Source organism: Hoplias malabaricus, chromosome 2 (assembly GCF_029633855.1).
Source record: "Hoplias malabaricus isolate fHopMal1 chromosome 2, fHopMal1.hap1, whole genome shotgun sequence".
In the NCBI taxonomy this organism is placed as follows: domain Eukaryota; kingdom Metazoa; phylum Chordata; class Actinopteri; order Characiformes; family Erythrinidae; genus Hoplias; species Hoplias malabaricus.
Genome location: NC_089801.1, coordinates 37,505,825 through 37,520,709, shown reverse-complemented (window position 1 = coordinate 37,520,709; position 14,885 = coordinate 37,505,825). Strand labels below are relative to the sequence as shown.

Sequence of the window (14,885 nt, the reverse complement as noted above, 5' to 3'; positions counted from 1 at the left end):
AGGTGCTATTCAATATTTTACATCAATGCCAGAAATATGTCCTTACTGAGTCTAACACCCATTTGTAAACAACACGCTTTCTCACTGAGGTTCTGTTCTAAATCAGTGTTTCTCAAAAACTGGGTTGTGGACACAGCAGTGCTGTAAACGCCTCCCTCACTGGAGGTCATCAGGTCAATACAGAGAGGGGGAAATTGTACAAAAAGGGTAGCCCAGTGTTGCTGTTTTTGCCCCTTGGCTCTGTAAACTGGACTCTTTAAACTGGTCATTGTCATCATTCACATCAGCTGGTGGAAATGTGTGTGTGTGTGTGTGGTCTGAGCTCATGAGCACCAGATAAACAGAGTTTCAGATCAGCTGCCTTCACGTGAAGCCTCAGGAAACAACAAGCATCACACAACTCTCAGTAAACACACAGAGAGAGAGAGAGAGAGAGAGAGAGAGAGAGAGAGAGAGAGGGAGAGAGTTTTGCACAGGTATGTTTGTCTGCATGAGTTCTGAAAAAGAACCCAAATAAACCTTGAACATTAAATGAACATTAAAAACCCAAGCTCAGATTTCCCCGAAAGCTTATAAACTTACTGCGGCCGCTGTGCTCCGCTCCGGATTCAGGTCTGTAGTTAGACTAAAACGGTTCTGCTCCGGTTCAGTCCTCACATTAACCGTGAGCGCGCACAGTGACGTAGGGCTTAGGGTAACGGTCAAGTTCCATTGTCGAGGAGAACAAAGCCGCGTGGCGCGAGACTGGGATTTAAACTCACCGTTGCTAGGTTACCGCGCGTTGTTTTGGTTTATTTCCCGCCAGTATTCCGATTGGGTGCTTTTGAAAATAAGTCAAATTCCACCCATATTCCGCCAAACGTTTCTGTATGTTCTGGAACCCAGGAGGAAGGGTGGGGCTGAATTCCACAAACAGCATTTCACGGTTTAGCTAGATAACTTTAACCTGAATTATAATGTGTCCAATAGGATGAGCTGAGAACCTACTCCTCAACTCTGGGCTTAAGTTATCTAGCTAACACACAAATCCTAGAGGCTGTTTCACAAATTGGGATTTATGAGTTAGCTATATAAGGCTACATTTGAAGAGTCTGAACCTTTTACGCATTTGACTTAAGGCTAAACTCAGAAGCTTTGTGGTATAGCCCACTGGATTGCAGATTTAGCTGGATCTAAACCCAGTGTGTGGGTCTTCCAATAGGATGATCTCTTACCTCTCCTTCCACTAGGTTCTACTAGGCTCAAGGTATCTCATTAAGTGAGAAATTCTGATTGAACACAGATGTTAAAACAAACACAATCCAAATAATATGTCATGTCCACTGAGCCAGGCAGTTTTCCTGTTGTGTCCGTTAGCTCACTTACTTCAGCACCTACCCCTGGCACAGAGCTGAGGAGCTAATCTGGCCAGCAGCAGCCGTCCAGTGCAGCTTTTCTGAACAAGGGGGAAAGGGAGGAAAAGCTCCCAAAAACTCCAAAAACAGGTCCAAAAGTCTCTTGTGGCGCCTGAGCCGAGCCCAGGATAAAGCAGCCTTTGTGAGGCTTGGAGAAATAGGGGGAATATCAAAGACACTGATGTTTTTAAGTAGCCTAAAGTAAAAAAGAGAAAGGAAGGCAAACACTATTTCTATTGTAGTCATTTCAATGTTCTGGACTCAGTTTGTAACACTTCTGCAGGTCTGTGTTTCAGACGAAGTCACATTTCTCTCCTACATCACCATTTGCCCCCTCTCTCTGTCCCTCGGCTTCACACAGACCGCTTTTGTTACATCTACCTGACACCAACCACTGTTCAACCAATCAATATCTTATTTATACAGCACTTTTCACAATAGGAAGTTGTTCCAAAGCAGCTTTACAGAGTTATCAAATGGATTCACTGCCTCAGAAAAGTTTCCAAAGTGGGAATAAAAGCATGAGAGTTGTGAGAGTCTTAAAATGCTCCCGTCTTCTCGATCATTTGGGTCGAGGTGGTTAACAGTCATTTACACCTGTGTGCAGTTTCGCACACTCATGCTATTACTCACACACTCACACCTGTGGACAATTTCACACAATCACCCAGTCACTCACACCTATGGACAATGTCACACACTCACACCTATGGACAATGTCACACAGCCAGTCCACCTACCAACATGTGTTTGGACTGTGGGAGGAAACCAGAGCACCTCAAGGAAACCCACACAGACACAGGACGAACACACCACACTCCTCACAAACAGGGACGCAAGGATTGAAACTCACAGCCCTAGGACCCTGGAGCTGTGTGACAACGACACTCCCTGTTGTGCCTCTGTGCTGCCCCGTGTTTAGTCTCGTCTTGTGCATACACTGACCCTGCAGGACACCCAGTCTTAGCAAATTCACAGTCTGAGGCTCAAATCTTTTAGATGTGAGAGAGCCCGACATTAGCCTTTTCAAAGTCTTCTACTATGTTACTAGCGTTACTGTCCCTTTAGGACTGAGGCACTTTCATTAGGTCTGTTCTGATTGGCTGTCCCTCAGTTGTGCCTCATTTGAAAAGCAGCTGAGGAGGAAGGACAAACTGAAATGCAAATGAGTGTAGAATGAAGAGGGTGAAAGCTTTGAACGCACTTGTTCTTTGACATCACAAAAACAGACACCAAAGTGGGCTGTTGGATTGAGGCATTAACAATGTTTTTAAACCTTCAGACATTTTAAAAGCAAGAGAAACGAGGCTCTCTGGGATACTGGTGTATCCTAAAGGTAGATGGTTGTGGAAATTGTGCAGCGAGCATTACAGCAAACACTTTAACATCTCAGATGCTCGTACTGTAGCATCTGACTGAACCAGCCCAGTTTCTGATTCTCCAAAAAACAGAGGGTCCGTGTGTCTGACTCCTTTGAAGGAGGGTCTATTTTTTGGGTCAAAGGTCCCGGCTCTGGAGGCCAGTAGCGTCTGAGAGAAGCCTTTGCTTGTTGGCGTTTGAGGAGGAGGGGTCACTCTTTATAATGTATGTGGGAAAAAGTAGTTTAAGTAATGATTTGTAAAGACCCTCGGCATAAAGAGGCTTCAGTGAGTTTCAGATTAGACCACTGACCCTGACCCTGACCTTAGCACAGAGAAAAAGAAATAGACAAAAAAGAAAAACAAATAAGCTGCTGGGTGTTTCTCAAAATAACATACAAGAACGGCTTCTGAACGATGTTCTGCTAGATATTCGTTCATTCATGCATTTATTCATTTATTTATTCATTCATCTTCTCTAAGATCTGGGCCTTGGTGGGTCTGGAACCTACAGGAACACAGCCATTCACATGTGTGGACACTTTCACACTCTCACACAGTCACTCACACATTCAAACAGTCCCTCACACCCATGGGAGGAAACCCACGCAGACACTGGGAGAACATTTCTGTTACATGTTTTCAGAAAGGATAAACAACTTGTACATTTTGCAGAGCAGTCTGTGTGGGGTACTGAGTGGTATATGTGTGTGTTGTAGACCTGCTCTCACAAGCCCAACCTCGCGGCCGGAGGCAGATCACCCTGAGTGTGTGGCTGGAATGTGCAGCGTGAAAACCCTGAAGAACTGAGAACTCAAAGCAGCAGTCAACACGGACCTGTTGTTGTTTCTGAAACCATGTTTTATTCCTAATATTAGTTGAAGATACACAAGTCAACAAACAAATCTTGTCTTCTTTTTTTCATTTTCTTTCTTTCTTTTTTTTTTTTTGTTAATTTTATATTTAATTTTTGTCTTTTATTCCCCCCAAGATCAATAATGAAAAAAAAAAAAAAATGCTCCACAGCACACATCGGCCCCTGGAGTAGGGGCCTGTTTTACAGACGAGAAAACCTGAAACTCAACAGCAGGGATAAGTTTGCAGTAATACAGGAGCTGCAGTCGTTATGGTAGTAGTAGTAGTAGTAGTAACAGTAGCAATAGTATAAGAGTTTTGCAATAATAATAATAATTAATAATAACAACATGATCGTAGTGGTATTAACAACTCAGAACTGGATTTGAAGTCTTAGCAGAATGGACTATAGACATCATTGGGTTAATTACAATTTGATCTGCTGTGTGTGTGTGTGGGGGGTGGATTTTTTTTATACAGAGACATTCAAATATTGCAGAACTTGGCCAGCAGAGGTGAGGAAGAATAAAACCTATGAATGACCTAATCCTTTTTGGTCAAACACTCAACACTACATCTAGAATTGGAGGTTTTGGCCATTCTCTGTTTTTAAAGTCCTTTAAAACCATGGACGACAGTTTAAGAAGGTATTGCATTAAAAGTCCTTGCATTAAATGATTTGCTGCCCCATAGCACTCTCCACCAGATGTTTTTCTGCCCATTAAAGCCTGACCATGCTGACATCCACTGGACTCTCTGGACACACACATTAGGAGTGAAAGACAGTGGAAAACCAAAGAGAGAGAGAGAAAGAGAGAGACAAATATAGAAAAGCTGTTAAAGAGATCATCCACCATCTTGTAAATGTGTTTAGCCGATGATGCTAACGCTGCTAAGAACGAAAGGAAGCAAATAGCCGATAAGTAGCTTTAGGAGAAGGACATCGTGCTATGGGCAGTAACTTCCATTCATTCTTAGCCATGTATTAGCAAGTCTGCTCGAGCTGTTCCTTCAAACTGACCAGAACCCTGAGGTCTACAGACAAAATCGTGGACAGTCAGACCTCAAGAAGCGACCCACAGAAGATTTGGGCGTGAACACCAATAACAACAGCGCCCTCAGCAGTCTGTGCTCAGAGTGACGTCCTCTCTAACTTTCTATCAGCATCATAGGGAATCAATGCACTTTACGCTATGAGCTACTAGTTAAGTGCATCTTCTACATATGCAATTAGACCTGGTTAAAACGACCGTTAGCTCTATGGACCTGAAGAGGGGTGTGACCATCCCTGGCCACTGCAGAGGAATCTCTTTGGCCCTGCGTGGCCCTCGCCTGTACTGGAAGCCTTTGGAGATGAGTGTGTGTGTGTTTGTGTTTACTTGTTTGATTTTGGTGGTGAGCTCTGAGTCGACATTCAGCTGTATCCTGATAAAACCTACACAACTTAACAGTCACAAATCACTACGAACGCCAAAGTAAAAATGAGCGTGCCTCAAAACCCTAGTAAAAAAATGACGTCCTCCAATGAAAAGTAGAGCCGTTTTTTTTTTCTGTACAAATTGAACTTTCGTTGCGTCTCGCGGTCTGTCTTAAAAACGGGGGCCGGCGCCCTGTGTTTCTGGTCGTTTCCTTTCCCTGCATGTGAGAAAACAACTAACGATCACAGTTTGATACTCCACTCCCCTCGGAGGAAGGGGCTTCATCGTACAACAGCGAAATACATAGCGCCTTCTAGAGCTGACATCACGAATAAACCACGGACAATCATCAATCATCATGGATGAGGCCAAATGAAGAAGGACCTCCTGACGGTCTACAAAAATACAGTTTTCATGCTACACTGGGGAAACGGGGGACGAGTACGCCATGCTCTTCTGTGTACAAATGCAAAAATAGCTTCAAAAATCTCCAAGTTATGCCCGGACCCCTAGCGTCTGGTGCAGCTTTCAGTGGTGTGTCCTTTAGAGATGATTTCAGGTGAGTTATTAATAGTAAGAGTTTGCTGAATGTAGATTTGGTCCACATTAAGAAAAAAATAACAGTAGTTTAGTTTCTAATCCAGTGTTTTCTTTTTTTTTTCTTTCACATTGGCGCGCACATACACACACACACACACACACACACACACTCACACACACCTCGAAAAAACAGCATTGCGCCCAAACTCACATTCTGGCAATGACAGCATCACAGGGCTCAGGACTTTCTGAATCAGTCGGGTGATGTGGGGGGAGTGAAAGGAAAGTGTGTGTGTGTAACTGGTGAAACCAACACCTGAAGATCAACCAGGAGGAAACGTCCAAAGCAAAAACGCTACAGTTGAACTACGTAATCTCCAAATCAAACCAATAAGAGAGAAGAAATGAAATAAAAGCCCCCCCCCCCCGCACGTCCTTGCGTTTAGTATTGTGTGTTTGGTCAGAAAACAGCACTCAAGATTTCTGCCTTTAAACCGGATTAAAGCCAACGTTTAATCCACAAAACTCCGCAAATCACTAACTAGAGATGAGCTGCGTCACCTCTGACATACAGAAGAAAGAAAAAGAAAGAAGGAAATAAAGAAAGATTCTCAGTATTCAGAGCTTTAAAATCCCTTTCCCGGGGATGGATAAAATAAGAGTTACCTGGAAAAAGAATAAACCCACCCCATAAAACACAGAAATTAATTTGCAGACTTTAGGTTTACTATTATTCCCTGCACACGTCCCAAAAAAAAAAAAAAAAAAAAAAAAAAAAAAAAAAAAAAACATTGCTAAAAGTTAGCTATTCTTAGGAAACAAACTGAATCCGTCAATCCAAAAACCAACGAAACAATACCTCATGTGCTGTCGAGTCTACAGGAGAAACCCCTGTGCTATCAGCCCTTTCCTGAAGCTGACTCTAGACTGGATCTAGAACTCCTCACACTCGGGTTGGAGAAGAGTGCGGAGCATTTCACTGTGTTTTTTAATCCCCGCTCTAAAAACAGGACTCAAACTAGCTATACTTATATTCTCATTAAATATCACTGTGTTTATCCTCAAAAACTGCAATGGCAAATAGATAAATAATAACAACAGACATATTACTGGTACAAGAACATCAATACCAAAAAAACAAACAAAAAAAAAACCCTCTGGTGATTCTGGTCCTTCACAAAGTAATCCAAATATAAAGATTGAAAATAAAGTAAATCGATAATGAATGAAGTAATATCAACTTTGGAATCACTGCATTACAGGAAAGTCTGCCAGCCCCGAGTCGAACCAGAGAGAAAGGGAGAAACAGGTTTAAACTGAAGAGAAAGTGAGTTAACATTTGCTTTCTGTGCCATGTTGTTTCCCATTTGGAAAACTGTCCAATCAGCAGGGATCTCACTGGTGGTTGACACTAATAAACTTGTCCCCTATTGGCTGGAGTGGTTGACAGAGCTAGGAGACAAGTGGAGAGAAGTGTCTTCTCTCGTATGGCACTGAGTGAGACAGAGAGATGGAGATGAAGCGAGGAAATTAAAAATGGGTGTAGAAATGTGGAGCTGTGTGACAGTAGAAGGCGCTGTCCTGTCGTGTTTATCTCTGACAGCTTCAGTTCGAGTTGTGAGCGGCCGAACGATGTGTCACTCTTTCCTTCAGCACAAGATTTATTTCTTCTTCCCAAAGAAGCTGAAGCGCTTCTCGCGGTCTTTCTCTTTGCCGTCCTTGTTGCGCATGGTGACTCCACCCCCTTCGCCAGAGCTCGGAGAGATGGGAGGCATGGTCATCGCCCGGCTCAGGCCTCGCTGAGCGACAGGAGAATGCTCACCAGCTCCCCCTGAAGGCATGGAGGAATGTATGGCCCGAATCCAAGAACTCATCTCAGCCTGAGAGAGAGAGAGAGAGAGAGAAACAGAGTTAGAAAGAGACACAGGGAGTGACAGAGGGAGACAGGCAGAGAGAGAAGTGACAGAAAGACAGAGACAGGGAGAGAGAGGGAAAGTGAGAGAGAGAAAGAGAGAGAGAGAGAGAGAGAGAAAGAGAAAATATGAGAGCACGAGTGTAAATAAAAGATGTAAGAAATATGGCAGGTTGAGTGCGAGTAGCTCCCCCTTGTGGAGAATTTTCAGACTTTTCAGGAGAGTGAATGACTGAATAGCTACATGTGGTCAGTGTGGTTTGCTGCTAAAGGTGTTTGTCTCAGAGCGGGGCACTCACCTCATCCTTGGCCTGGAACAGGAACTCTTTTCCGTCTCCCAGCCTGAGGAACAGAGCACAGAGAAGCGTTACTCAGGGCTGTTCACACTGGGGCCTGGAGCACAACACTCACCGTTACCAATAACATCTGCCTCACCTGAGTTTGAAGACGTGCTTCCTCTTCTTGTAGTCATGGGCAACCTCGCAGATGGCCTCGCTGAGGCTGATGGGAACCTCTCCATGATACGGGATCCCATTAGAGGCGCTCTTATTGTCCTTATAGAAACCCATACTTCCCTTCCTCAACGCACAGTACACATTCTGCCAAGATCTGAGAGAGAGAGGGAGAGAGAGAGAGAGTGTGTGCAGGAAAGAGAGTGTGTGTGAGAGAGAGAAGTATAAAAAGATAAAACATTTAGAATAGTGTAGACCATTCAGCACTCACTCATCCACTGTTCCTATCTTATTCTCTCCTTCTACCATTCTTCAAGCCTTTTCTTTAACTTTTTACCTGTTGGCTGCTTTCTTGGCATGGCTCTCCATCTCATGTTTTCTGCAGAGCATTCCCTCCATGGCCTCGGAGGTGGGGTCCACTCTGCCAGGCAGTGTAGCTGAGGGCTCGTGTCGTGAGGCTGTGTCCAGTCCACTATCTCGCCCAGGACCGTTCACTGACTCGGACTCTGAGCCCTGAGTGGCCGAGACACCACAAACACACTCAGTCAGAGACGCTGAGGCTAGACAACATGCTGCAGTACAAGCAGACTGTATCACAGGCCTAAATAAAGCTGTCTCGATGAGGGGGGATAAACAACAGCCCACTGGACAAGTGCTTACTGTTTATGCTAACACTTTGGCTAATCAGCTTGTTAGAAGTTTCTGGTTAATTATGTTTATCAATGAGAAAGTACTAAAAAGAGTAAGAGGGAAAATACTCAATATTAATAAGATACAGATGTGGTACATGACCTGGTTTCTGTAAATTTCCTGGCTACCTAAGCTTGCCCACTAGCTTTCCCTGTAGGCTCCTTTAAACTGGCTAAATCTAGCTAGCTAACGTGCTAAAATATTAATTTTTATTTTATTAAGGTAATTTTATTAGGAAAATATCAATATAAATATTAAATACTCTTAGTCAGGCCACTACAATTTAAAAGTTAAAAATGTACTTAACCAATGCTTACTTTATTGAATTGTTTGATCATTAAACTGTACAAACACTGAAAACTCAAAACTAAAATCTGTTCTACTGACTCATAGAGTGGTGATAACGTCAGAAAACAAACAAGCACACAATGCAGGAGGACAGATAAACATGAGCAGTGACACGAATGGGAACGTAGTGACTAATTCTGGGAAATTTATGGACACAGGGTGCGGTGTGGAAAAACAGAACGAATGATGGAGTTACACAGGGAGTACTCGGACACACAGCACACTAAACCAGCCACAAGCCACAAGATCTTACAGACTCAGGCCTTTCACACAGAGAGTTAACACAGCGGGTTAAAAAAAAACAAAAAAAACACCTGAAGCAGTGAAGGTTAGTTTAGCCTCCATAGCGCAGACTTGGCGACAGTGGTGTTAGACTTTGCCTTGTTTCCTAGTTTTTATTTGTCAGTACTAAACTCTAATTAGTGATGAATGCAAGAATCAAGAATCATCTACTTTTTAAAAATTAACATATAAACAGAAAATTGTACCCATATATTTTTTTTAAAACTGTCAAAAGCCTTTAAAATACAGCATATAGGCCCTAAATACACTGTTAACTTCTACTTACAGTTAATTCTCATTAAAGGCTGATACACATGGTCATACATTTAACAGGACAAAGGCATTACAAAGGAAGCATTACATACACTAAAATAGACAATTTGAAAAAATTCCAGATGCAGCATTTTCAAACAGTAAAACATGGAAAGCTGTGGAAGCCAAGGGAGTGAATCTGGCACCCTCTAGCAGACCCAGTGGGGAACTGCAGCCACTGGTTTGCTAGGCAGCTACGTGGCTAAGCACAGTCAACATACTGTCAGCGATGAGTGGGAGGCAATGGTGCTAGCCTAAAGCTAGAAGTTAGCGTAGCTCTAAAGGGGTTAGTACTCACACGCTGCTGTGCCTTGTAGGGCTTTGGCACAGGCTTAGCAACCGGTTTAGAGTCTGGTTTAGAAAGTGGTTTAGGTTCCGGATTTGGCAGCTCAGATACTGAGACCGATAAGGACTGCAGGTAAGAGATGTGACAAGAGCTTGTTAGTGAGTGTGTATGTGAGTGTGCTTGTGAGAGAGAGAAGAAGAAATGTAATGTGTTAAACACATACAAGTATGTTGACATTGACACTTTGTGACACAGGATCCACAGACAAAGGGAAAGTTAGTTTCAGACAAGACCTTGATTTTTGACCCTGTCCTTCTACAAACAATACAAACACACACCTCAGACATTTTCTTCTTCTGATAAACCTATTTAACTCTAATTATGAAACATAGATATTTACACAACAACATTTAGAGAACCGAAGGAACAGAACACGTAACAGGATGATATTCAATGACACTGAAATGAGCTTAATTTTTTTTCAAGCTTCCAGAGCGACAATGAGTGTTTATAGAGAGAGAATAATGTAAAGTGTATTTGTAGCGATGCAGACAGTTTTAGAAACACACACTGAATGTGTGTCCTACCTGTGACGTGTCCTGGTCACTGTGCACTCCATTCACAGACACTGACTGGTTCAGTGTGGTCTGGTCCAAACTTGTCCTGAAAAAGTTAAATAAATTGATTAATTCATTAAAATGATATCATCCACGGTTGTATCCCTCCTGTTCAAATACATTTTAAAATGGCATCATAGTTTCAAAAATAATTTATTTAATTTTATATTTCCACAGCAATATTTTCACCATGCCTCCCCTATAATGGTACAGTGCTTAATTTACCTGGCTGCAGACTCATGTTCAGCCTCGGACTGTACCACTTCCTCCACGGGGGGAGGTGTGGGTGGTCTCCTTGCTCTCTCCTCCTCTTCCTTCCTTCTCTGAATCTCATGTTCCTCCAGCTGCATTTAGAGGAAGAGAGGAATGAGAGGAAGGTTGATCATAAGTTTTAATTAGGAATCTAAAAACAGGATCATTTATGATGGGTCTACCCTTAAATTTGATTACATAACGTGTGTCAGACCGTAGTGAGTTTCTCCAGTTGTACAAAGCGTTCATCCCAGCCTGCCGCCAGCTTCTCAAATGCTTCATGTCGTTTGATGAGGCTTTCTACTTCGTCCACGTTGGAGCCCAGTTCAGCTGCCCGCACCAGAGGCTCCTGACCTGCCAGCCATGACTCAGCTACTGACGCATCCCTGCTGAACTGCAGCACCTCCAGAACTAAAACACACACATAAACATTTTTATTGAAGCGTGTCATTTAAGAGGAGTATCTCAAAGCAAAGTAGGCTATTAAACCCTCTGCTTCTCAGCTAAAACATCCTCTCACATGTAAATGAATGCTATTTCAGTACAGATTTGTTACAAGATGTTGTTACAGGTTTAAACCGCTCACAAAATACTATCAGTCATTTTCTGACAGGGATAGATACTAATACATGGTACTGGACCAGTTCATGTCCATGTCTGAGCAGAAATGATGCACTGATTCACGCATGTATCCAGACACATTCCCACAGAGTTCCACACACCGATCTGAAGATGGTCCATTTTTTCCTGCCATTTCTGGTTGATTTCGTCTCTCTTTTCTTGAAGCTGCTCCAGTTTCTCCCGGATCTGTAAGAAAAACAATGACTGTCTTGTTTAAATGTGAACTATGTACAGCACTGTGCAAAAGTCAGATATCACCCTTTATTTAATAGCATCTAGTTTGTTGTTGAGTGTGTGTGTGTGTACCTCGTCTGAAGCGTAGTGGTTGTTTTTGAGCAGTGCGTTTCCCATGTCAGTGCAGGCAGTGAAGCTTCCGGCTCTGGCCTCAATCTCAGCTTTAATGTCCTGATGGTGTGCGATCACCAGCCCCGCAGATGACACATCCCTGAAACATACATCACTTGTTATTTAAACAGTACTAAATAATAACCAAGTTTTATTTATTCCGCAGGACTAGAATCAGTGTTTCTGAATTAGCTGCTGTCGCTATACATTCTTACACAAAATATATGTGTTTGAATTGAATATAGTCTTGTTTGAGCTGTAAAAACTACAGTATAAATGCATGTGTATGCATGTATGTTTATTAATATACATACCTAGGGCTGTCGTGGGACTGTATCTGGAGGTTGATTCCATCCATCCACAACATCAGATCTCGAACCATGTTGAAGAAGCGGAACTTCTCAACTGTGTCCAACAGGAGCAGTCGTCTGGACTGAGTGGCAGCTAGCAGCCCCTCCCAGGCTTCGGTGACAGACCGCTCGTGTCTGTGAATGTCCTCGGCTTTCTCTCCAGCGTAGGCTTTCTGCAGACGAGCTGCATCGTCTTGCACCTGAGTCACCTGCAGGGTCAAAATGTAAGGGCATTAAAATGGGCAAATGTAGGTGAAGGGCATTAAAATATAATGTATTTTATACTATTATGTAAACTAGATTATTGTATTAATGGAATTTTTTCTCTGTGTGCATTATTTAGTTAAACACTGCATGATTTGGTCTGTTGATACAAATAAGAGTAGAAAACTCATAAGAAAGATTATCTGAGAGTAAATAACACCTCATTTTCATTTGCACCATATTTCCCTGAAAGTTTTCAACTTCAAACTTTAGCCAAACAATCACTTAAAAGTCCCCATACAGAGAGTGGACTTGTCACTTTTAAAACAGGCAGTTTTTGACTCTTACACATATGAAGGAAGCACATACACCATTTATCAGCAGGCAGAGTGTGTACTTGTAAGTCAAAAACCCCTCACCTGTCCACTGAGAGCCTGCACGTCGTGCTCATATGCAGTGTGCTGGCGATGGAGGTGCTGGACAGTGTTAAGATCTCGACCGAGCTCGGCTCCAGCCAGCGCGTCTCTCTTCTCCTTCACTCTGCCCAGCGCCTCGCGGGCATCCTGGTGGAAGCGGTGGAGCTCGTAGGAAGCGGCTAGCATCTGCGTGCGCGTGTCCATCAGCTCCAGCAGGTCGGCCCAGGCCTCGTTCAGCCCGTCCTTCCACTCTGCCACGCTGGCGTTCTCCGGGTGACCCGATTCTATCAGTTCGTCTGCCTGGCCATTCACCGCGTCCACTCGCTCCTGACCGATGGCACTGGTGTCCCGAGCAAACTCCCGGAACTTATCACGCAGCATCTGACAGGAACAGGGAAAGGAAATAAAAATGTAGTTTATTACATTTTGGAAATGAGTGTTGATATAATATATAAAATCAATCTGTTTGCAGATAAATACATAAATGTATGCTAATAATCTGATGTTACAAATTAAACTTATTATTATATTATCAACTTTAGTTGTTAAAGGGGTCATATTTTGAAAATGCAACGTATAAGACACAGTTTAACGGAGCAGTACAGACACAATGAGTGCAGAGAAATAAAAGCACTGAGTAAAAATGGAGAACAAGAAAATGGAGAATAAAGAGAACTGAGTGAAAATGGCTAAAAACCAGAGCTTCTGCTTCCTGTTCCTCACTGCTGTGCGCTCAGGTTGGGGTGAGCAGTGAGTGGCTTATTATCATTTAAAGGAACAGACGCTGACACTGGATGTTCTGAACAAGGCTGTGGTATTTGTCCAAAGCAGGTCAATGACATTTGTTTAAGATGCCAGAACAATGTACAATATGTCCCCTTTAAAAACAACTAAGAAATAAACATAAAAAAAGTTATGAAAACATAGCAAAAATAAATATTGTTTATAATACTTCTACAAATCCAAATCCAAGAGAGTATGGTGAAAAGAGTAAACTATCGTACGGTGACATGTTCGTAGTCCTGTCCGAGTTCGTGAGAGCCGGCAACCACCTCCCTCTCAGCGATCCACTGCTCCAGATCATCCACCTCTCTCTTCAGCTGAGTGAGTCTCAGCCTCTCCTGCAGCCTCCCTCGCCTCTCCTCAGCCAGGTCCTTCAGCCCTGCGTACAGCTTATCCACCTGAGCCTGCCTGAGGGTGATCCTCTCACTGATACACACACACACACACGCACTTACTGTGATTCTTACTAGAACAATCAGATCACTTTAAATCAAGTGGTCTGTGGTGGCCAGAGGCCCTCCGCTCCAGTTTAATCAATCACTGAATGCTCCTCACCTCTCAGGATGCTCGCTGTTCACCATCAGTCTGCTGCTGTTGGCGAGCTGGTGGATGGTCTGTGCGTAGTCCTCCAGAGCCTGCTCCAGGATCTGATGCTTCTTCACCATCACCACAGCGCTTTGCTCATCCTGTGGATACAGTTAAGTTACATGAGTAGTTCAGAAAATGGGGGTTGATCATTTTGAACTAAAATATACCACAGCATGTCTACCTATCACACCCGACAGACACACTCACCTTGGCCTTCTCCTCAGACATCATGTGCAGCTCCTGTTCTCCCATCCAGGCCTCTGCCTCGGCTGCGTCTGCATAGAACTGCTGCGCTCTGTTGGCCTCAGCTAAGCGTGTGTGTCTCTGTTCTGTCTCTGAGATGAGCCGGGCCCACAGGTCTCCGAGCTCGGCCAAACGCCCTTCCAGGGCCTCCTGCCGCTCTTTGTCCATGCTGCCACCATGAGCCTGTATGTCATCGATGCGGGGTTGATGGCCCTGGATCTCCTTCTGCAGGGTCTGAGGGTGGACAAAGAATAGAGCAGCTTTTACAAGAAGAATTTAGAAACAAATGCAATGAGAAACAATATTGTTAGACATTTTAAAATGGGGTTAACTGGTAAATAACAAGTATGTTACAGTTGAAATATTTTCATCAAAATGGATTCCTCGTTCAGTTACCTATTAGCATGTTTAAAATGATCTTAATTTAATTCAAAATAAATGCTGCCTTCAATAGTTCTATTTTTGTTTAGAAATTCTTTGAAATCATCTGAGACCTTTTTTAAAATTATCTTTATTACATACATTAAAATGTTATTGTCACATAAACAGAAGCATAAACACTAAAGCAGTTCACTAGCTCACTCCACTGTCTGAAATAACTTCAATACGTTAAGCCCTG

The 14,885-nt window shown here is 43.1% G+C and overlaps 2 protein-coding genes across 8 annotated transcripts in view; both read right to left on the bottom strand.

The window, feature by feature from the left end:
• Positions 1-2,264, bottom strand: part of cdc42ep2 (CDC42 effector protein (Rho GTPase binding) 2) — a 28,741-nt gene extending 26,477 nt beyond the window's left edge. The window contains exon 1 of one of the 4 annotated variants that reach the window (XM_066661281.1): positions 2,248-2,264. The gene's annotated coding sequence lies outside the window, so the exon portion shown is untranslated. Of the gene's footprint in view, positions 1-582; positions 713-1,365; positions 1,383-2,134; positions 2,198-2,247 lie in introns of those variants that run through there. The other 3 variants (XM_066661279.1, XM_066661282.1, XM_066661278.1) reach the window with 3 other exon arrangements.
• Positions 2,265-3,605: 1,341 nt separating this feature from the next.
• Positions 3,606-14,885, bottom strand: part of sptbn2 (spectrin, beta, non-erythrocytic 2) — a 74,610-nt gene continuing 63,330 nt past the window's right edge. For 2 of the 4 annotated variants that reach the window (XM_066659021.1, XM_066659022.1), the window contains 15 exons: positions 14,231-14,500; positions 13,991-14,121; positions 13,657-13,861; positions 12,656-13,033; positions 11,997-12,241; positions 11,644-11,782; positions 11,439-11,523; positions 10,931-11,127; positions 10,690-10,808; positions 10,435-10,510; positions 9,860-9,973; positions 8,267-8,442; positions 7,913-8,086; positions 7,777-7,819; positions 3,606-7,445 (listed from right to left, as the gene is read on the bottom strand). In XM_066659021.1, coding sequence (XP_066515118.1) covers positions 7,227-7,445; positions 7,777-7,819; positions 7,913-8,086; positions 8,267-8,442; positions 9,860-9,973; positions 10,435-10,510; positions 10,690-10,808; positions 10,931-11,127; positions 11,439-11,523; positions 11,644-11,782; positions 11,997-12,241; positions 12,656-13,033; positions 13,657-13,861; positions 13,991-14,121; positions 14,231-14,500 — 2,571 coding nt within the window. In that variant the 3' untranslated portion in view covers positions 3,606-7,226. The remainder of the gene's footprint in view (positions 7,446-7,776; positions 7,820-7,912; positions 8,087-8,266; positions 8,443-9,859; positions 9,974-10,434; positions 10,511-10,689; positions 10,809-10,930; positions 11,128-11,438; positions 11,524-11,643; positions 11,783-11,996; positions 12,242-12,655; positions 13,034-13,656; positions 13,862-13,990; positions 14,122-14,230; positions 14,501-14,885) is intronic. The other 2 variants (XM_066659023.1, XM_066659024.1) reach the window with 1 other exon arrangement.